The 23,836-nt window shown below is 43.5% G+C and overlaps 1 protein-coding gene across 1 annotated transcript; it reads right to left on the reverse strand.

The window, feature by feature from the left end:
• Nucleotides 1-6,187: 6,187 nt before the first annotated feature.
• On the reverse strand, nucleotides 6,188-21,951 carry LOC121970187 (F-box protein FBX14-like). The gene is made up of 6 exons (XM_042520720.1): nucleotides 21,373-21,951; nucleotides 20,738-21,242; nucleotides 19,581-20,652; nucleotides 15,041-15,149; nucleotides 6,608-7,067; nucleotides 6,188-6,514 (listed from the first exon to the last, which is right to left on the reverse strand). The coding sequence occupies exons 1-3, from the start codon at nucleotides 21,822-21,824 to the stop codon at nucleotides 19,870-19,872; spliced, it is 1,740 nt and encodes a 579-aa protein (XP_042376654.1). The 5' UTR covers nucleotides 21,825-21,951; the 3' UTR covers nucleotides 6,188-6,514; nucleotides 6,608-7,067; nucleotides 15,041-15,149; nucleotides 19,581-19,869.
• Between the last annotated feature and the right edge of the window lie 1,885 nt (nucleotides 21,952-23,836).

Consider the following 23,836-nt stretch of genomic DNA (forward strand, 5'->3'; position numbering starts at 1 on the left):
ACCGGAGTGAATCCCGGGTCGGCACGGAGATAGCTCGACCTTGGGTTGAGCTTCCGATGCTCACGAGTTCCCCTTATAGAGGAATCGTTGCGTCGAGCGGCCGATCCACTCGACCAAACTGCAGATCAACCAGCTCGTACTCCACTCCGTGTATATGACCGAGCGGCCTTCCCGCTTGGTCCAAAGCGCGTACATACCCAAGCGCCTTGGAGGCCGAGCGATCAATCCCGTCCGGCCCAGTAAGAGACAAAAGACTTAGAAGAGGACAAAAAGGGCAGCTAGTGATATCATTCTTGAGATACCTGCCGCCGACAAACAGCATGGTCGACGGTCGGGCCGTACTAAGGATCGTACGGTGGAAGTTTCCACTGTCGTGTCAAAGATATGCTCGGACGGTTGCGGTATGGTGTCAGACATGCTTTTCTGACATAACTATTCTGAGGTATGCTTTGAGGAGCGTGCACGCCCCGAGAAGCATGCACGCGCCTCTCCGAAGTCCTATATAAGGACCTTCAGACTTTGGCGGAGGTATGCATTCTCATCTACTGTAGCTATTGGCCTCGTTGTGCTGTTTCGATTTCCCCTTGCTTGACTTGAGCGTCAGAGGGTCGTCGTCGGGATCCCCTTCTCGGCTCGATTTTGTTGCAGGTTCATCGGAGACCACGTCATCTCGGAGTCTGCGCGGAATCAGCAGGGAGCGCCACGTCCCTAGCATCCATCGACTCAACGCCCGGACAGGATCAAATTAGAGCCATCTGTGGGAACGCACCTGAATCCAAGCCGAGAAGATGGAAGAAACTGGACGCCAACTCATGGTAACGCTCTGCCCCGAGGAGCTCGACGCACTCATCCAAGCGCGAACTGCGAAGATGGTCGAGCAACAACAGAAGGCCCAAGCCGAGCGGATAGCGCAGCAGGCAACCTTGGTTTCTGGTGGCCGAGCGGCGATGGAGGACCGACCGAAGCAATACTCTACTTGGGCACAGAACAAGGGGCAAACCGGCGCCCCAGGAGACGCTCGCCCGCCCCTATTCCATTTCATCGGGCACTGTTCCAGACTCCGTCGGAGCTAGCCCTAGCCAACCAGGGATCGTCCGATGAAGCGCCCGTGCCGAATGCCAGAAAGGAGAAGGCGCTGCGGGCTGAGTCATCCCTCGAGCGGGTCAATCGCCAGTTCTCCGAGGCAATCTTACAAGACCCTCTCCTAAAGCATTACACCCTCATATCGATCAGAGAGTACAACGAGACAACTGACCCGGATGACCATCTCGGTAAGTCCGATAATGTTGCTACTCTCCATCAATACACCGACGGAGTCAAATGCAGAGTCTTCCTCTCTACATTGTCCGGTTCGGCACAACCCTGGTTCCGGAGGTTGCCAGACGGATCAATTAAGAGCTTCAAAGACTTCTGAACGACTTTCCTTCATCACTTTGCCAGCAGCCGACGCTACCAGAAAACCAGCGTCAGCCTTTTTTCCATGAAGCAAGGGCCGAGAGAAACTCTCCAAGCATACATCCAACGCTTCAACCAAGTAGCTATGGACATCCCCACGGTCTCATCCGAGACAATGATGCATGCTTTCACGCAAGGCTTAGTCGACGGGGACTTCTTTCGCTCGCTCATCAGGAAGCCGCCTCGCGACTACGACTACATGCTGAAAAAAACAAGTGAGTATATTAACATGGAGGAAGCGCAGGCGGCCCGAAAGAAGGAAACAACAGGCGAGCCTTCGGCACCGACCGAACGGAGACCACACACCAGCCAGCAACCGCTGAGAGGACAACGTGCCGAGGGGATGAGGCCACATCGAGATTCCAGGTCGTCCGCCGTTCAACACATTGCGACCGAGCGGCCTAGACAAAAAGGCAAGGTATTGACGCCCATGTTTTGCAGAATCCATCAATCAACCACTCATAACACTCGAGACTGCCGGAGTCTCCCCCCGGTCAGTCAACCTGAGCCAAGGAACTATCGTCGTCGATCACCTTCACTGGACAGGCGAGCTCATCATCAGAACGTCGAGCGGCGAATAGCTAGGCGTTCACCCGAGTAGCATCACCATCAGCAGCAACATCACCAGCCTAGGGCCAACCCTCGAGTCTCCCATGAGCGAGCCAGACCGTCTGCTCGGGAGGAAGAAAATAGAAGTAACACCGCTCGGGGGGAAATCAACATCATCGCTGGTGGACCAACAAGTGGTGACTCCAACCGAGCCCGCAAGTCGTACGCCCGACGACTGGAAATACATGCTGTGGGATGCAGCTAAGAGAAGGTGAACGGGCCGACGATCAGCTTTAGTCCGGGTGACCTCGAGGGAGTCGAAGTGCCACACGACGACGCCCTCATCATCCAAGCGGTAATAGCAAACTACATTATTCATCGCATCTTTATTGACACAGGGAGTTCGGTCAACATCATCTTCAAGAAGGCGTTCGACCAGCTCCAGATCGACAGGGCGGAGCTACTACCAATGACCACGCCCTTGTTCGGATTCACTGGTAACGAGGTTCAACCAGTCGGTTAGATGAAGTTGGCCATTTCGCTCGGGAAAGAACCGCTCAGAAGGGCGCGGACTACTAACTTCATCATTGTGGACGCTCCCTCGGCATACAACGTCATTTTGGGCCGACCAACCCTCAACGAATTCCGAGCGATCGTCTCAACTTTCCATCAGAAGATCAAGTTCCCCGTGGAAAACCAAGTGGGAGAAGTTCTAGGTGATCAGTTGGCGGCACAACGTTGTTATGTGGAGATGGTGCGAGCCGAGTCGAGGTCCGCTCGGAAGGCCCCCCGTATCGTGGTACACGCTATAACTGAAAAGCCTCCCACCTTAGTTTATGAAGAAAAGGAGGAAGTACATATTCGGAAGGGCCGACCGGATGCCACCACCTTCATTACGTCCGATCTGGATGAAGAACGGAAGGAAGAATTGGTCAGATGCCTCCAGCAGAATCACGACGTCTTCGCGTGGTCAACGTACGAATTGCAAGGGATCTCGCCGAACGTCGCGCAGCACGAGCTTCACGTCCAGCCAGACGCTCGGCCCGTCAAGCAGAGAAAGCGGGACTTCAGTGCCGAGCAGAACGTCATAATACGGGCGGAGGTCGAGAAGCTCCTAGAGGTCGGCCACATACGTGAGGTACAGTTCTCGAGCTAGTTAGCGAACGTAGTATTGGTCTCCAAGCTTGGCAACAAATGGCAGGTCTGCATCGATTTCCGTGATCTAAACAAAGCGTGCCCAAAGGACTTCTATCCTCTGCCCCGAATTGACCAGATGGTGGACTCGACCGCTGAATGTGAGCTGATATGCATGCTGGATGCTTATCAGGGCTACCACCAAGTGCCGCTCGCTCGGGAAGACCAGGAGAAGGTGAGCTTCATTACGACGGACGACACCTACTGCTACAACGTAATGTCGTTCGGACTGAAGAACGCAGGGGCTACGTACCAGCGACTCATGAACAAGGTGTTTCGGAAGCAGATCGGGTGAAACCTAGAGATATATGTTGATGATATACTCATTAAATCACTCCGAGCGGCCGACCTCTGTGCAGATATAGAAGAAACCTTCCGAACATTACAGGCGTACGGGGTCAAGTTGAACCCGAAAAAATGTCTGTTCGGAGCAAAAAGTAGTCGTTTCCTAGGCTACATAGTCACCGAGCGAGGCATTGAGGCCAACCCTAGCAAGGTCAAAGCGCTACAGGATATGCCGCCGCCCAGAAACTTGAAGGAAGTCTAACGCCTTACAGGCCGCATAACAGCGTTATCCCGGTTCATCTCCAGGACGGTCGATCGGAGCATGCCCTTCTTCAGGATCCAAATTCCAAAGGGATCTCGATGACGGTAGCTTCTGACCACAAAGGGACCCGGACGCATAGCTAAAGTATTTAGGCAAGTACAAACACCCGCCCCGCCGACCGGCTAGAGGAGATTCGGTCGAATGGATCGCCAAAGCCCACCTCAATCCTTTTACTATCGTTGCCGGACAGCTCGAAGAACACTAAACCAGTCCAGTCAGTCGGACTTACAGCCTCCTTCGACTAGACTTGAAGGGAAGGCACGTGATCCGACGGTAAGGATCGGGGGCCCACATAGGAAGGGGTGACACGGGAGAGTCAAAGTCAAGATCAAATTGGGGACCCGATCGATCGGGGGGGGGGGTCACCTGGCCGGCCGACCGGAGTGAATCCCGGGTCGGCACGGAGATAGCTCGACCTTGGGTTGAGCTTCCGACGCTCACAAGTTTCCCTTATAGAGGAACTGTTGCGCCGAGCGATCGATCCGCTCGGCCAAACTGCAGATCAACCAGTTCGTACTCCCGTCCGAGTATATGACCGAGCGGCCTTCCCGCTCGGTCCAAAGCGCGTACATACCCGAGCCCCCTGGAGGCCGAGCGATCAATCTCGTCCGGCCCAGTAAGAGACAAAAGACTTAGAAGAGGACATAAAGGGCAACTAGTGATATCATTCTCGAGACACCTGCCATCGACAAATAGCATGGTCGGCGGTCGGGCCGTACTAAGGATCGTACGGTGGAAATTTCCACTGTCGCGGACGGTTACGGTATGACGTCAGACATACTTTTCTGACATAACTATTCTGAGGTATGCTTTGAGGAGTTTGTACGCCCTGAGAAGCGTGCACGCGCCTCTCCGGGGTCCTATATAAGGACCTCCAGACTTCGGCGGAGGTATGCATTCTCATCTACTATAGTTATTGGCCTCGTTGTGCTATTTCGATTTCCCCTTGCCTGACTTGAGCGTCGGAGGGCCGTCGTCGGGATCCCCTTCCCGGCTCGATTTTGTTGTAGGTTCATCGGAGACCACGTCATCTCGGCGTCTGCGCGGAGTCAGCAGGGAGCGCCACGTCCCCAGCATCCATCGACCCAACGCACGGACAGGATCAGATGCATATATTATAATTTTGACTGTCACCTCATTCTAATTTTGACCATCATCTCATCTTGATTTTGACTAATATGTCATCTCTAAGTCGACTTACAGCATGTCGTATCAACCTACAAGGATCAAAAAGTATATATCAAATATGAAACTTAAATATGATGATGGAAAGACATTAAGGGAATGGTCTGGCTTTACCTATCCGGTTACGTTTGTAGGACAACCAAATAATGCTTTTTAAAATTGAAGGTGACTAGTCCGGTCTAATAAGTATCCGGTCTAATAAGTATCATCGCGGGCGTATGATACTCCCTCAGTTTGGTGCTTTTGGATCCCCTTATCGAGGGCCATTGCCTCTTTTGGAGTTGGTCTACAAAGCCTATGCAAATTGCAAAATGTTCAGACAACAAGAAATGCGAATTGAAAAGGTGCTGCAAGTTTTGAAAAAGGTGAGCTACCTAGGGCACACGACCTCTTTTCGAGCACGAAATTTGAAAGAGGCCTATGGGCACATAGGCACAAAGATGCGAATCTATGACACCCAGACCGTGGGATCCCACGGGGCAGAAACAAACAGACGGAAAAGAAGAACGTTCGAATGCAAAGATACATTAGGATCAAGTGAACACACATGTAGGATCATATGACTAAAGGTGCAGAAGAGCACGCCCCCACGAGATGTGTGGACAACATCGTTTCAAATAGTCACACTGTTGGACAACAGAATGCTACTGAACGAGATGTGCAACATCTCTTTGTTGTGACACTTTAACACTAAAACCCTCCTATCCGAGCATCGAGTGCCCGAACCACTACTAAGCAATTGAGCCTTGGAGGAGCTCACTACACTACTCATGAAAACCAACATATTTGCGTAAAGTATACATTTGTTTGCAACATTTATATACTTAACATATTTGTCAATGTGAAATTGCACAACACCCTTTCACATCTCATCACACTGTGGATGAGGGACCTGAAAAAGAATTTTTTTTTTTTTGGCCTTGATTATCTTTTTAAGTCTCCTAAATTTAGATGTCATGCAAAATGTTTGATAGTGGTACTACAGTGGGGATCAAAATAAAACACACTTGGCTGGGCACAATGTCATTGTGCCTTGATGGCCCCTAAATTATTGGGTGGCATTTGCATTGAGCTGGTGGCTTAGTGGCAGGCAAGGGGCACACTGCATCCATGTGGCAGAACAGTTGAAAACTATGTTTTTGTGTCATTATCATTATTTTTTTAAACTAGTGGTAACAGGAGCAGCAGCAAATGAAGTTGAAAAGAAAAAAAAAACTCGAAGTGATTAATCTACATTACTATGTTCTGCGTCTACTCGGTAATGAACAAAAATGAGAATAGCATCTTCAGCATGAGCCCTGAGCAAATCCATCAAGTAATGGCAAACGTAAGGAACTCATCTACTCAGTTCAGCATCACTCAGCAAAACAATACAATGAAGAGTAACAAAATTCCTAGAAGAGAGAAAAGAACACAGAAAAGACTTGTCAGCTGACATTGTCCCCACTGCAGCAAGAGTCAGCAGTAGCCTTTAAATTATCTTTCTCATCCAAACACACAACCTCCTCTTAGCTACAGTAGTCCCTGCCAAACCATAAAGCAAAGTATACAAACTTCATGATTTGATAGAGCATTAGGGTAATCTAGTAGTTAAATAGGCTAGAAGCAGTTACTTACCCAGGGATTCATCTACACCATTCCCAGATGAAATCTCAGGTAATTTTAATTGGCTTCTTCTCAGGGCCTTCATGAGATCTTGTCTTTAGTGGAACATTTGATAATAACATTAATATTAATTTTACAAGTTCCTTTTTGTGATGACTGATTCCTATCACAAATGTTGCTCTCGGGTAGCTTCTGAGAGAGCCTTTTGCAAATTAAATATTTCCTTTTTCCTTTAGCACAAATCTGCTCTCAATTTCTCGATATCCTTAATATAGTCACACGAATATGAACAAGTTTTTAGCCTTTTTGTGCCAGAGTCATCTCCTGATTGTTGCTGCATGGGCTCAGCATTCTCATTGCGTCTCTTCTTTGATGCGCCTAGGCTGTTAGCCATCTTGCGAACACACAACTGGATATTTTTCCCGCTACTAAGTTTAAAGAAGACTAATTTCTGGGGGAGACCACAAGAATCCTAATAATAAAAAGAGAAGGTAAACACTCACATGGCCTAAAATTTATGTTTACAAATAAGGGAAAAGAACAACACCATTCAGTATTTTCCATCATAGTGCAACACAAGGCAACATAAAAGGAAAGAAAGGTAATTCAAGATGACCAACTATTGAAACAGCTGTAATCAATGAACATACGATAGCAAAAGTAAACAACACCATCACATGCATCAGCGATTTAAACATTTATCTTGAGACTTGACGTAATTTCTACCTATGCATATATTTGGAGACTTGAAATGTTAGTAATTTTGGAGTAAAGTTCAAGCAGATATTGAGCAACAGAGTTTTTGCCAACCAAGGAGTGACATCGGAAATACAACTTGTTAACTTCAAAGCAGCACATCTAATTAGTTATGCAATGGAAGTGAACATAAGAGAGACCCACTATCATTCTTCTACTTGGATGGGTTATGCACACCCAAATCAATCTTTTAGTTAAGACAAGTATAGTGTGACGAAGCACAATTTGATTGTTACTATCCAACAAACAAGGATATTCATGCCAAGTAAACTATTATAAGAAAAGTAGCTTCAAACAAAACAATATGTTCCCAAACTATCTAACCCCTAACGTGCCGAGGTGTCTTTCAGCATTCCTTGCTAGCTTCTATGAGACAAGAATTGCTACCTGCCTACCCAGGCTGCTCCAGGCTTTCTTTGGTTCACAACATAGAGGATAGTGGTATCTGAGCCCAATTAATGTCAGGTGGTTTTTAAGTTCTCTCTCAGTGACTGTAAGGCATTGAGGGAGTCTTAGTTCCCAAACGTAAAACTTGTTCCCCTAGAATAGCATTGGGGAAAAGCTGCTCAAGAAATGGCTATAGCGATAAAGCTTGAACTAAGTTCGCCTAACCAGTGATGCAAGGGTTCATTCGATGTCTAGTTATTCTTGACTTTTATTTCACTATGCAACATTGGGCACCTTGGTATTTTTTTTGGATACTGCAACTGAGCCATCACACTGATGACAACAGCAGAATAGTGAGGCCACCTAACTTGTTGATGAAGTGAGGCTGTTCCTTGAATTAAGAAGCCATCCTGCTTGGGGAAGTTAGGCACCACAAATAGCCCACAGCTAAGAGACCTGAATCAGTGTCAACGCCCTCCCACAAATCTATTAGAGGAGAAAAGTCCGTAGCCAGCGAGGGCTGTTCTTGTCCTAGAACAATAAGGTCCCCCCACAGAGAGAAGGGACTGGCTGAGCAGGCTTTTCAGATATTTAAACAAGCTTCTAGTTATGCCGCAAAGGAGGCAAGATATTGAGTCTAGTAATGGCTTCAAAGGTGCCTTTCCGCTGAGACAGTGATAGAACAGTACTTGTGTCACTCAGCTGATTTCCAAGAGGGGTTCCAGCCTCCCATTGAACTGTGACACAAAAGTCAAGCAAATGCTTCTTACAATTTCACTGTCTGTATACACCTTTACGCACTGAACTAGTCTAGCAAGTCTTATTGCAATTATATTTATTTTCATTTATCTACTACTCTCCTCTCATAGCATGCAATGTCCATCATTTCCATTTTTATATTAGTAGATTCTAATTACAAGGTTCTTGCTTCACACCATGAAACATCCGCATGCACACATCTAGTTCAGTAATGTTGATCTCACAGCTATCACTTACCAGTAAAGATGTCTACGATTGAAACAATAAATCAATACATTTTGTTAATATACATTATACTGCTTATCATGGTTTGAAATCTCATACCATGTCAGGCAAGACGGTTGAAACGTATCATTCGTAAATCACAAATCACTGAGACTCAATACCATTTTGCATCAAGGTTCAAAATCTTAAGTTGTGTCATAGTTTCGGTGTTTTACTGAAAACATATGTTCTAGTATTGTGTCAACGCTATGATATATGGTGCCGGTGATAGATTAGAAGTTAAAGGATGAAAAAGATGAAGTAAAGGAAAGAGACATTGTTCGTGCTAAGTGGTATCGAGTCTCAATAATATACAAGAAAGATATGTTTCAACCATTTCAATCGGCATGGTACAAAATTTAAAATCATGTTCGGCATAAACTCCTTCCTATGCTTCATCTCCTTCTTCAACTTCAATGCATTGAAGCCTCAGCACAATACTAAAACAAGATCGTTCCTGTGAAAGATCGAAAGTTCAGCATAACTCAAGATTTGAAACCTTGCCACCTCCTACTCTTTGACCAATTTTAAATGAACTATATTTTTTTGTACATGAAGAAAAGGAATGATGTGTTGGGGGAAGTGAATAATTAGCTGATACCTTTCAGCAATGACATGACAATATGGTACTTTTTGACACCCCAAGCCATGAACTCGAAATTGAGACATAGGATAGCATATGAGCAATAAGTGTACCTTGATTAGAATCAAATTATCAGGTCATTAGTGACAAATCCTACAAGCATAGGTATGCTACAACCTTTAATCTCACATATGTTAAGATAGGAGTATATCTATGAGTGGAGAGGCGATTCCACTAATCGATAAAAACTAATGAGGAAAGGATGTATAAATAGAGTGGCAATCCAACCCAATGGGTTAATCATTTTGGATTGATGACCCTAGTATAAGAACAGTTCGTTGCTCATCGCTAATGAGCCCAATTGATCGGTTCTCCTCCTGTTCCTGTGTGTTGGTCGTGTATACCGAATGGATGGGGATACTATAGTGTCTTCTTCCCTAACTTACTGTGCCTGCACCCACACCTCAACTCCCATCACAATCCGCACATTCAACTAGATCATAAATTTTCTTTATACAAATTAAAACGTCGCCAAACAAAAACAAAGCCAGCTATTAGAAATTGAGAACAGGAAATGAATATATTAAATTCCAAAAAAACAATCAACAAACAACAAGGCCTTCATGGGACAAAAGAACGTAACGTAGTTTAGGTGGAAGTTCAAAACAGAGGCGAAGAAATGAAGGAAATCATGGTATCTAAATGATCTAGAATATAACAATGTGAAGGATCATTTCTTAAAAACAATCATTTGGAACAAACAATAAACTGTTGGGACCTTTGTGCCCGCTAGAGGGGGGGGGTGAATGTCGCGCGCTTGCGTCGTTTGCTTCATCTTGATGATTTGCAGCGGAATACAACTCGAAGACAAACTATACAATGCTAACAAGTAGGATTTACTTGGTATTCACCTCAAGAAGAGGTGACTAATCCAAGGATCCACACACCAACTCACTCCTCCACTATGAAATACTCCTTTTCGATCGTAGCCGGAGGCGGAGAAGCCTCGTACAAACCCAAACACACAAATACAACTCACACAAGAAGAGAAATATAAAAATACAAGTGGAAACACACTCTTCTTGCTTACTTGCTGTGTGTTGTTGTTGCCTCTTGAATCTTGGAGATGCACTCCAAGAACCCTCAAGAACTGGCAAGAAACTCGGAGGAAATCGCTGGTGAAGATCGCAGAAAACCGCAGGAAGAAATTGCAAAGATTTGCGGAGAAAATGTTCCGCTAAGACTTTAAACAGTGCTCCCAATCGACCCAATCCATCCCCGATCGATTGCCACGTCAGCACCGCTCCATCGCAGCCGTCCATCACCCGCATCCTGCCCAACGGTCGAACCCCAATCGATCGACCGATTGATTGAGAACATCTGAATCGATCGATGGATCGATTTAGAAGCATTCTGTGTTCTCGCAATCGCGCGAGAACTCCCCTGCCCAATCGATCGACCGATCAATTGGGAACATCTGAATCGATTGGTGGATCGATTCAGAAGCTTTTTGTGTTCTCGCGATCCCGTGAGAACTCCCCTGCCCAATCGATCGACCGATCGATTGGCAGCTTCCAATCGATCTCCCGATCGATTGGGAAAGCTTCTATGCTCGCGATTTCACATCCCAATCGATCGACCGATCGATTGGGCTTTCCCACAATCGCAGCACACTCTAATCGATCCATCGATCGATTGGACTCTGGTTCAATCGATCGCCCGATCGATTGACCAGCCTGGACTTAACTCAAACTCAAGTCCAAATTCCCAAACCCAACTCCCGATCAACCGTGACCTGTTGGGTCTCCATGCCTAGCATTTGGCCACACTCGACCAACCTCGAACTAGCCTTCTAGCCTCCTCCATTAGCCTTACGTCCCTCGGATATCTCCACTGGCGGAGGTAGGGGGGCGCGAGGGGGTGCGGAAGAAATTATTGGACTTTTTCACAAAAGTACCATTAAAACAACCTTTTTCCCCTTTTCTTGTTTCGATCTTTTTCTGCCACAGCAAAACTTCTTTTTCTTTTTCAGCCGCCGAACCCTTTTTTTCCAAGCCAATCCTTTATAGTTTCTTCTTTAAACCAAAAACCTTAATCGTATTAGGAGATCTCATTATTTCCCCCTCTCCAGTCTCCTTAAACCGTTGCCCTCATCTTTGTCACATCTTCACTTCGTCGACGCCTTACGCCAGTGACGTCACTACTGTTCACGATTAGCCTATTCCGTCGACGTCGCTGCCAGCCTGCCACTATCGACGCAACTGCCATTGTGCTCCGCTGGTGATTCTCCACAACAAGCAAAATCTCTTCAATTTTAGGTGAATTTTGTTCCTTATTTCATCTAATTTCTAATTTCATGATTTATACTTGGTAGTACATTAATTGTTATGTTGATTGCATAAATTAATAATTTTGAGAAATTGACATAGGTTATGGGGAAATTTTTAAAACGAAGTATTGAGTCTTCTAAGAATTCTATGGAAGAAAATAGTAAGAAAAAATATTCTCGTGTTGAATTCAACCTGGATGATGTTGTTAGTGACCCAGGGCTACGCAAACCAATTAATGAATTTGATATTTCTATTAGAGATCAGATTCGAAGAGAATATTTGATTAGAGGACCTTGTTAACCATTTGGTCATAATTATCCCCAAAGACAATTTGGTAAAGAGTATAGAAGTTTTCAAATTGCTTGGTTTAAAAAGTTTTCATGGTTAGAGTACAGCATATCAAAAGATGTAGTTTTTTATTTTTGGTGTTATCTCTTTAAAAATTCTCATAGAAGATGTCGAGTTGGAGATGAGACATTTACTAATTCAGGGATGACTAATTAGAGAAATGCAATGGAAGTATTTAGTACTGTTATCTTTTAATATATTTATTTCATAGTAAGAAATTTTTTTTAGTCTTTCTTTGAGCACCCTTCTAAATTTTTCTCTGGATCCGCCACTGGATATCTCCCATCCTTCACACCTTCTTTCGGCCTCATCCTAGTTGTCGGATTATACCACCACACTCGACCAACCTCGAACTAGCCTTCTAGCCTCCTCCATCAGCCTTGTGTCCCTCGAATATCTCCCCATCCTTCATGTCTTGCCTTCAGGAACTTCCTTTAGCCTCATCCTAGTTGTCGAGTTCTCCTTACCAAGTCACACTAGGACTTACCTTGTCAAGACCACATGCTTGGACTTACAACCTTTGCCAAGATCACACTTGGACTTTCCACTTGCCTACCTCCTCACCAGGACTTTCTCCTTTGCCAAGATCACACTTGGACTTTCCCGTTGCCTGACTCCTCACCAGAACTTTCTCCTTTGCCAAGATCACACTTGGACTTTCCCAATTGTCTGGCTCCTCACCAGGACTTTCTCCTTTGCCAAGATCACACTTGGACTTTCCAATTGCCTGGTTCCTTACCAGAACTTTCTCCTGCCTAGCTTCACTAGGACTTTCCAATTTGCCTAACCTCCAGTTAGGACTTCCAGAGTCAAGTCTCATGTCAATCCTGACCTACTTGACTTGTATTCTCATCAATCTGGTCAACCCTTTGACCATCTCCACAACCGGATGATTGCCCTAGCAATCTCTATATATTGTCAAACATCAAAACTCAAATCCCGACTCAAGCTTGACTCAACTCAAGCTTAGTCAAACTGATCAAACTTGACCAAGGGAAATTGCCCCAACATAAACAACACTAGAATTAGCGTGCTAAATATTCGAGAGAAAGGTATAAGTACAATTACACGAAACTATTCTATTTACACACCTTGCACAATGTGTTCAAGGAAGGTGTATAGGTAGGTAAACCCACAAACTTGAAGATGCATAAGGTATCAACAACTCTAAGGTGATCAACAGGGTTGTAAAACATAAACCACGCAGGAGGTAATACATCTCATGTACTGTATTTTGGTAAATTTTGTTTAGGTTTAAGGCTATCTGGCTATGAGCATACAACAATTAGAAGATAGGCTGCAAGCTAGTAAGAAAACAAGGCATACCTTGTAAATCATAATACAAGCTATGGCCCACTAGGATAGTTCCATGTGATAAAAGTTTCTTCAAAGATTTTTGTATGAAGGATCATTACAACAATAACAACAAAAACAACCAAGCCTTGTCCCACTAGATGAGATTGGCTATATGGATCCTTTTACGCCATTGAACTCTATCTCCTACTATATCATCATCTATACTTAAATAAATTTTATCTTGTTCTATTATTGCTAACCAAGTCTTTTTTGGTTTCCTCTTTCTTGTTTAATATGCGTGTTTGTCATAGTTTCACATCGCCTAACTGGAGCATTTATTAATCGTCTAAGTGCATGCTCGTACCATCTTAAACGTGTCTCTCGGAGTTTTTCCTCAATAGATGCAACTCCGACTTTCTATCTAATGCTCTTATTTCTTATTCTGTCCATTCTCGTATGTCCACACATCCACCTTAACATCCTCACTACAGCTCTCATCTTTTGCTCATGTGCTAAAGTCATAGCACAACATTCAGCTCCATATAACATAGCAGGTCCAACTGTAATTTTTAGAATTTTTTTTTAAATTTTAGAGATACTTTACGATCACATAAAACACCTGACGCTCTCCTCCATTTCAACCATCCTGCTTGTATTTTATGTAAGACATCTCTCTCAATCCCTCCATCATTTTACAAAAATGGTCCTAAATATCTGAAGTTCTCAGTTTCAGACAACTCGTCATCTCTTATCTTAATAATTGTCTCATTACATTTAACGTTACTAAACTTAAATTTCATATATTCTGTCTTTATTCTACTAAGCCTAAAACATTTCCCTTCAGTGTTTCCCGTCAAGATTTTAGTTTAGCATTTACTCTTTCACGTATTTCATCTACCAAAACAATATCATCTGTAAACAACATGGACAATACTATGTTTTGAATGTGTGCAGTGAGTTCATCCATAATTAGTATAAAAAAAAATAGGGACTTAGAATTGATCCTTGATGTAATCCTATCTTTATTGGAAATACTTCAGTGACTCCGCCTGAAGTTTTTATTCTAGTCGTTATATCCTCGTGCATATCCTTAATTAGTTCAATCTACGTTACGCTAACATCTTTTTTTCTAGAATTCTCTAAAGACTCTATTATAATCTTTTTCTGAGTCAATAAATACCATATGTAGATCTTGTTTTTGCTCCTGATAAATAAAATATTTATCCTTTATTGATCAGACATTTTTTATTTTTAATATCATGTTAATAATTTTGTAAGTCATTTAATATCTTGTTTCCTAGGCACTTCCATATTTCTATCGGAATATCATTTGGTCCAACGTCTTTTCCATTGTGCATCCCATTTAAAGCTTGCTCTACTTCTGAAATTTGAATTCTATTATAAAAATTTAAATTTCAATGATCATTTGACCTACTTAAATTACCTAAGTTAAGTTGGTCACCTAAACCTTCATTAAAATGTTGATAAAAATACCTCTCCCACCACTCTTTTATTTCTCCATCGTTTACTAGTACCCTATTACATTCATCTTTAATACATTTTATTTGGATAAAATTTCTTGTCTTCTTTTCTCACTTTAACTATTCTATGAATATCTCTTTCCCCTTCTTTTATATCCAATTTTTGATATAATCATTCAAAAAGATCATTAACTACATAAAAATAATGCAATACTGCATATGTAAGAGGAGAATGAATTACCTGTATATCGGCTAAGGACAAAGTTCCTCCTTCCAAGTCCTATGAAGATAATGTTGGTTCTGTAATCAGCAACAGCCTTCATGGGATTTACAAGCTGATCAAGTTTAACCTGAAGGTAAACAATTAAATGTAAGCATCAGTTAATGGTATAAAAACACAATCTAATAATCCAGGCATCTACTGGCATTTGTTTCTCTGTGTGCAGGCATATATGTTCATTATAATCAGCTAATGTGCGTGTATTAGAGAATGATTTCATATCAAATAATTTGACATCCAAGTCGAGAAAAAGAAAAAAGAGGTACAACATGAGGATCAAAATTGTCTTACAAATTCGGTAAGCTAGAAAACTGAAAATTCTCAATTTTGAGCATTCCCTATCTCAACTGCAGTAAGTTTAATACAATTTCTAAAGTCAAACACAGAAAACCATATTATGTATTCCATATCAATGTTAGGACATAGCAATACTGCATTCTTAGTACTAGAATTTTTTTCAGTCACAAATCTCAAAATGTCTGTTTACAGTAATTAAAAGTTATCAGCATTTATATTCCTAAAGATTATGTGAAGAAAAAACATTAAAAAAACTATAACCAAGTTACAGTCAAATCAGTACATATATAGAAGACATAAACTCATGGATGATTCCAGCTCAACACTTGACAAAGTTGCAAGATTTTCATTAGAACAATCAAACAGATTGGTTACAAATTCATTCCACTATGCAAACTAAGAAATCCGAGAGAAGGCGTCATCTTCAAAAGGTTTTCAAAGCTAATCTCTCACCTTTAGCAACGTTAGAATTGAGGGAACATGATAAAGTGTGAAAGTCATCTACTCCTCTTAGTCCCAATGATTAAGTGAGACTCTCTTGCACATGATTAAGTGACAAAGAGGTATCCCCCTAAGCACCAAGACATTTTGGTTTGAATTGGGCTCGCTTGGTCTCACACATGAGATTGAGGAAGTATAAAAGTTGCCTACTTCCTTAGTGCCACATGTTTGAGACCTCATAGGCATTATTAGTGCTAAAGGGGAACCCACCTTGGGGCCTTACATTTTGAGTTTGATTAGGCTTGTTTGAATTTGTCATGATTTCAGAGTCAGACTCATACCTCAAAGTCATGATAGCATAAGGGAGCATGGTGAAATAAGAATGCTCAATGGCCATCGTACCACATGGACAATTATAGTGAACCATGATATCTATATATTAAGAAGGTGCCCCTTCCAAATGAATAGCCATTTTGAGATGGAATATCCTTCCAACTTTTCAAAACAAACAAATTAACAAATATAATAGACTTTGAGAAGATAAGCCAATGGGTTTGTGAGCACTTCTGAAATTAAACTACCAATCATAATCACATAACTACAAGCAAACATCTACTTCAGTCTTTCAGATATGAATATGAGAGACTAAAAAGGCGGAGAGGCTAGAAACTTTGTGATACAATTATAAGATTCAGCTATAAGATTAATTACATATCATTGAATTATAAATCTTAATAATTAGTGTAGAGATGCTTTGAGAATTTAAAAGAACCCTTGAAATTGTGGCAGGAACCAGGAATTTGCTGGAAGGAAGATAGTGAAAGAGCCAAAATATGACCTCAACCAGATAGCCTAATGATTGCAAAGGATCAATGTTGACACGTCCACCAAGAGAAAATTACATGGTTTGTTCTTGATATTTCTGGATTTAAAAGGAAACAAGCTAAACAAGGAAATGTTAATAGATGAATTTTTGAGGAATATGCTTTCAAAGAAAAGTGGAGCAGAACAATGATTCTACAGAGTTTGGCAAGCATATAAGCATCAGATCATCCCAAAAGACACCAGTAAAACATCATTTATATTTGTTCCCTAGCACGAGTATGATCATCTAATGAAGCCTCTATAAAATGAATGTCTTTCACAATAAAACATCTATGACACCATCCTTAGACTGGAATAATATATCCACTGAGAAAAGATACATTGTACAATAAAAAAATATCTCTATGAAGTTGCCTAGAAAAATTACTTTCAGCTAATTACTCAATCAATGGAATAATTGTTTAGTTTGCAATAGCACTTGCAAGATTTAAGAAGCCGATACCACTTGGAAGAAACTAAATTTGAATCTTTAGAATTAAAGGTACTGCTAATTATATAGATGCACAGTAAAATATTACATTGTTATCCAACATTAATGAACTCAACCAACACTTCATATATGGCAAGCCTTCTATCACTACACAGAAGTTCTCCAATCCAACTCATTTTCCGATAAACACATTAGTACATTACACAATTTGACCGTGATAACCAGATTCAGACAAGTGGATTAGGAGAGTAAATTACCAAGGACATAAGAGAGTGGACAAAAGGAAACTGTTATGTATAATATAGAGTTCTCAATATTTACCATAGCATTGTTGGTAGGAGATGAGCCAATTAGAAATAATAAAAATCCAACCTAAAAACTCAACTTCCATTTAGGTCTGATGACTGAAGTATAACAGAACTTAACACATGGAACTAAACTATTTTGTGCAAAAGATGGTTGAATGGTGTATTTGGGTTAGTTTCTATAACTTGTATTTGAAAAAAGAGAAGGCAAGAAAAAGGAAAAGAAATTAGGATAGAGGGATGCAGTTGGTTTAATTTTTCAGAAAATTCAGAAAAAAATAACTTACAAGAATTGGATTTTCAGTGAAATTTCAGAAAGGAAAAGGTATGGTTTTATGAACTCCTTTTAGGAGAACAGGGTGGTGGACTTCTTTTAAATTCCGCTGGAAGGACTTGTGTAGAATCTCCATAGAATGTTTACCATACGACTGCATTTATATTATTGTGCTACTATGGCCAGCTTGTTAGTTGCCACTACCTCAATCACTATCTTGTCAATAGTCATCATTATGATCATACACATTTTGATCAACTCTAGTAGCAGCCCCAGTCATCACTTCTAGCCATTGTCTATGCAACCAACATACGCAATATGTATTATCACTCGCAACAAAAGGAAAAGATCCGTTGATGTGTTTACATTGGTAAGCATGCATCTCAATACATGTTAAAGCGATTGCATATACACACAAAGACCGACCGGGGCCAGCACCGATGCACTGGATCGATCACAGCAGAACCCACTGATGCTGCTTGATCAAAGGAGGCAAGGCTGAAGCATGATCCCAGGAACACTCGGAGGAATTAGGGATCTGGAACTCTAAAATAGAAAGATTGGATCCTCGAATGGGGAAGCATTAAATTAACACTCTGTTTATCTCGGAGGAAAAGAAGAAACGGCAATTTGAACACAGGCTCAAAACAGCCATTTTTAGGCTACGACCTCCTTATGGAGCATGGGGCTTGCCACTGTATGACCACTTTGGTTCCTCTTACGGAGGTAGCTCAAGATCTCAAAGTTGAACAGATCACAATTCTCGTTAGTGTCGAAGACCTGCCACTAGATTTCTAGAGTTGTTTGTTCTTCGATTGGACTTGGTGCATTGTGCTAGATTCAGCAAGATGCCAATTGCATCGAAGGCCTTGTTTGTTCTTCTTCAATTAAACTACATTTGACAACATTTTAGCCTCGATTGCCAAGCCTGGATGTTATATATGCTGAAGTAAATCCTATTTGGGATACTAATGGTTCATTTGTCTTGAACAATTAATATTTTCTATAAATAATTAGAGAAGGGAATTGAATTGGTCAAGTTGTGCAAATAGAATGGACCGGCTCATACATGCCTTTTGAGTAGGTCATGTTGTACAAGCACAACCTCAGCCAGGCCACTTTAAAGGGGTCAAATGGTTCAAATTGGGTGGCAAGCTAGCTAAGCTGATTGGACTAATTGTACGAGTTGAGGCAATTGGGTCAACCAATCAGTTGGACCATTGAGCTGACTATAGACTGTGCAACTATTGATCTAGCTAGTCAGATCCATCGAGTCAGTCAGCATTATAAAAAATCAGTTGGACCAATCTAATAAAGAAGAGTATTTTTAAATGTTAGACCTCTTTATTTACACGGTCTGACTTTTGAGCAGTTGGTACCAAAGATATGCTAATTACGTAGCGCACAAATTCTCCACTATGGAACGTCAAACAGTAAAATGTCCCTGACTAATTAAAGAGGTCATTTCTTGAAAGATATTTCGCATGTTGTCCAGGTAACTGTTTCCGTAGTAGGCACAGTTAAGGATCTAGAGTTCCACTATAAGAAGAACAAACATGATTAAATCAATACCAAAATCGATCTGACCTTGGACAAAACACTTTTTCAAGAATTCAACAGCACAAGAAGTCGACTAAATAGCAAAGCGAAAGAGCATTTTGGGGGGTCAAATACCAATCAAACCCCAAAGCAATGGAGATAAAACTGGCATTCTACTAGAAAAATGTCAACTCTTCATTTAAGTCTGGAAATTCTTCAAAAAAAAAAAAAAAAGAGAAGCTAGATAAGGAAAAGATCATGGAAGTAATTGAAATCCAGCAATGACATAGCAAAGGTTCAATATCCAGAATACAAAGGAACATGAACAACCTGAAGACTTACGATTGCATTTTCTATCCATCAGAAAGCTCAGTGAAGAAATCATCTTCTTGAACTTGTGATGGCTGCTGTGTGGTTGCAGAGATCAGGCCATGGACCAAGAAACACTATAGAATCAAGAATTGCATCGTCTTCATGCATGGTGAATGTGTGCATGATCCAGTGACTTGTGGGAATTGCTGACCAAATACACTCTGCTGCATCACATTTCCAGTCCTCTGACTACCATGAGCTCCTTGGTTACTTCTTCTCCCTTGTGTTTCTACTGAAAGTGGGAAAGCTACAAGATGCTGACGGAGGGGGGTGCATCATTCCTCGGCCCTTCAAGAGACCGGTACAGATACAACTCATCCACGTCATCGCTATCAAGGTCCTCAGAACAGCTGTCAAAGTGCTCGGACCAGCTGTTAAGGTCTAGCCAATCTCCGATCACTTCCACCACCAAGTTAGGCATACTCTGAGCCACCTCCTTGCAACCACTTAAAGATAGCTCGCATGAGGCCATCCACAAGAACCTCATGTTGTAGTACTGGTGGATGCCTGAGAGCAGGCCTGCATCACCGAAAGGGCAATTCCTAATCTCCAGCTTCTGCAGTCTGCGACAGCCTTCGAGCACGTACTTCAGGCTCAGATCAGTGTTTCCAGCAAACTCCACTGAGAGAGTTCTAACCAGTTTGCCATAGGTTGCGATGTATTCGAACACTTTGTCGGTCAGCAGGCCGGAGACAGTGAGATTAGTGAGCTTCTTGCAGTTCATGACAATGGCTCCAAAGCCTTCGTCCATAGACTCCCCAGTGACGTGATCGGGGCAGTGGACGTTGCTGATGCAGAGGCGGAATACGACCAGGTCTGGGCAGTTCTTGGACATGGTTACCAAGGCAGCATTCGTCATTCGCTGGCAGAAGAACAGGATCGATTGGAGCTTCCAGCATCCGTTTGAGATTGCCACAAGGCCAGCATCAGAGACGGAGTAGTCCGTGTAGTGAAACACTCTGAGCTCGTGGAGGTTCTTGCATGCCTTGGCCACCGTACGTAGTCCCTCGTCACCGATGGTATCAAGAACCTGAAGAATATGCAGAGTTCAATTTCAGAGAGCTAGATTTGGATTGAGCAATAAAGCGCATTGGGCGGAAGAATGGGGGGAACACCCAGAAGGTGCGGAGGTTGTGGCATTCGAGCATCACAGGCTTGAGCAGTTCAGCGGTGATCACGGCGTAGCTTAAGTTGAGCGAGACAAGGTTGGCGCAGACGGGGAGGACGGCCAGGAGGTACTCCGGCGCCACCTCGCGGAACCCCGAAAGACAAATGAGCGACTTGGAAGCGAGAAAGGCTTGCTCGAGGTCAGCGGCGTTGAGATCTTCAGCGATGCCGGGACAGAAGGAACCGGTGCCGAGGTGGGTCAGGTGCGGCGCCCGGATCATGAGGCGGCGGAGCTGGCCAAGAGAGACATTCTGGTTCACCCGCAGCCGCTGGAGGGAGGGCGAACGAGCGACCAGGGCCTCCAGGGCGGAGAAGTTCACTGGGCGAGTAACGCACTCGAACGAGAGCGACTCCAAAGAGGTAGTTGTCTTCGGGAACCTCGAGATCCAGTCGACGGGCGCCTCGTCCTCGTCCTCCACATCGTTCTCAATCAGATCCAAGACCCTCAGATTCCTGCAAGCAGATCGGGACAATCAATCGAAGGAATTCTGATCCAAATCGAGGAATTTTAGGGGTGGATGAGCGAAGTTAGATCTTGAAGTTTCGGATCAGCTCAAGGAGGGAATGGGTCAGAGAGGATAACTTGCAGAGCTCAGCGATGACGGCGAGACCAGGGGTGCCGAACCCATAGCAGCCGATGAGCGTGAGATCGACGAAGGAGGGGAAGGAGAAGGCGAGGAGGGCGAGGTCGGCGTCGGACACGGTCATCCGCTTGAGGCAGACGCGCTCAAGCCAGGGGGATGCGGTGGTCAAAGCAGTGAGCCAGGGGGAGAAGCAGGCGCCCCAGTTGCGCGGAAACGGGTGCAAGTCGGTGAAGCGAGGGCGCCCCTTGAGCACGAGGGCCCGGACGCCGCAGAACCTCCGTAGCGCACGCGCCGGAGACACAGCGTAGCAGTTGCCGACGAAGAGCTCGCGCCGGGTATGCGCCTCGGCGCGGTACCAGGACCGGCACACCAGCGACGCCGCGTTCCGGTCCCTCCGGCAGACCAGGAACTGAAGCACGTTCTCCAGAACGTCCTCCGGCAGCTGGTCCATGTAGGGCGGCGGCGACTGCGGCGGCGTGTCGGGTCGCCCTCCGTCACCATCACCATCCCCACCTCCACTCCCTCCGCTGGGCCCTTCCCCGCCCCTGCCTCCCTCGACAGCTTCAGGGGGCCAGCAGTTGGTCTCCTCCTCCTTATTTTCCTCCCTATCCCCAGCCTCCTCCACCCTCGCCATAGATCCGTCCGATTCCAGCCCCAAAACACTCAATTTCGCAGCAGCAACCGCCTCGAAGATTGTCTTTGGTGGGAAACTCTTTTGCTGTTGTGTTCAAGATAGAACATCCATCTTAAATAGGAAGATCAATGGAGGTGGCATTGAATCATTTTGTGGGTGTCAGAGGTGGAGGAGCTTCTTGTTTCATTCTTGAATCTTGATTCTTGACCGTGAGGGTTTTGTTTTTGTTTTTTTTTTTTTTTTTTTTTTTTTTTGTCAGCGAGAAAAGATTGATTCGATCCAACAGTTAGTTAGCTACCCGATAACCACAGGATCGATCGATTGCCCTGATGCTCACCAATGCTCATCGATGCCTTGCATAATCCTCACCGATACTTTTGGCGCGCGATTTGAACATACATGTTTTGTGAACTTAACCGACAATAAAAAAAACACCTACAAGGATCAGAAGTAATATGCTGAGCCAAAACTTAAATGTGACGATGGAAATAAGGGTGCAAATAAGTCGAATCATTCATGAGCCACTCGTGAGTCGTTCGGTCAAAGCTCGACTTGAGTTCGAATTTAACCGAGCTCGAGTCGGCTCGTTTAACATTCGAGCCGAGCTCGAGCTTATTTAACACGGGCTCGAGGGCTCGTCAAGCCAAGTTAATTTAATATTTTAATAATTAAAATTATTTATTACTTTTAAAATAAAAATAAGTTAAGGAGGAGCTTATGGCTAGAGCATGTCATTTAGTGTATTGAAGGTTTATGGTTTGAATCCCCACTTGAATAGATTTTTAATTTATTTTTCCAAATCAGGTTTGAGTTCGACTCGAGCTTGAGCTCGACTCGAGCTTGAGCTCGAGCTCAAACTCACAAGCTCGATCGAGCTCAAGCTAGCAGCTCAAGTTTGGCTCGATTACAATCCTAGAGAGAAAGACATTCAGTGAATGGACTGGCCTTCGCTATCGAATCAGACTTGTAGGTCAACCAAATAATGCTTGATTTGAGGAATGATGGCTTTTTGTGTACAATTGACAATTGCACTCACTCAGTTTGGTGCTTCTTGATCACCCTTTTACGTAGTTTAAATCTTCTGTCATCAAATCTCTCTGTCCCCCTGTCCCACACAGGTAAAGACAAAATTGAACAGTGTTTCTCGTGAGAAACACATGACGTTGCGGTGGCAAAAGAAACCTCTCACCAAACCCTTCTGCTCCCGAAATTTCACTCCGAAGGCCCTCCAGTGCCCTAGACCTTTCTCCTTCCTACTATTGACGGGAGCAGGCAACACCATCCAAGCGACTCCCTTCTCCTTCCCACCTTTGACGCTTCTCCTTCCCACCTTCGACGAGAGCAGGCAATACCCCACCTTCGACGGGAGAAGGCAGCACCATCGAAGCGACTCCCTTCTCCTTCCCACCTTCGATGGGAGCAGGCAGCACAATCGACGTCTCCTCCCGAAGGCATCTAGGAGCTCCAGCTTCGTCTCCACCTTTCCTCGACGAAGATCCTACAAATCGCGTCCCTGCCCTATGCAATCTCCAAGCAAATTCTTCACATCGAATTCTTCACATCGCTTCTGGTGGAATCTTTGGATCTTTGGTCTTTCATGTATGATGGTTCTAGCAAATTCGAACTTTTTTCAAGTTGTTTACCCAATTTTTGGCACGTTAATGGTTGAGATCATTTTATTTTTTATTTTGTTTTTATTTTTATTTTTGTTTCTTGAATCATATTGTACTAGAATAATTTGTGTTGTTGAATTTGTGTGGTTGATGAAACTAAGATTGATTACTGCTAAATATTATTTTGTTTGTGTGATTTTTATTTCTTGAATCATC

Source organism: Zingiber officinale, chromosome 4A (assembly GCF_018446385.1).
Source record: "Zingiber officinale cultivar Zhangliang chromosome 4A, Zo_v1.1, whole genome shotgun sequence".
Taxonomy (NCBI): Eukaryota; Viridiplantae; Streptophyta; class Magnoliopsida; order Zingiberales; family Zingiberaceae; genus Zingiber; species Zingiber officinale.

What these genes read in the sequence shown, in the direction of transcription:
- LOC121970187 (XM_042520720.1), bottom strand. Translation starts at nt 21,824, where the DNA reads ATGGACCAGCTGCCGGAGGACGTTCTGGAGAACGTGCTTCAGTTCCTG. An exon ending in GTCATCGCTGAGCTCTGCAA is followed by an intron (nt 21,243 to 21,372) that starts GTTATCCTCTCT and finishes ATCTGCTTGCAG; the next exon opens with GAATCTGAGGGTCTTGGATC. An exon ending in ACAACCTCCGCACCTTCTGG is followed by an intron (nt 20,653 to 20,737) that starts GTGTTCCCCCCA and finishes CATATTCTTCAG; the next exon opens with GTTCTTGATACCATCGGTGA.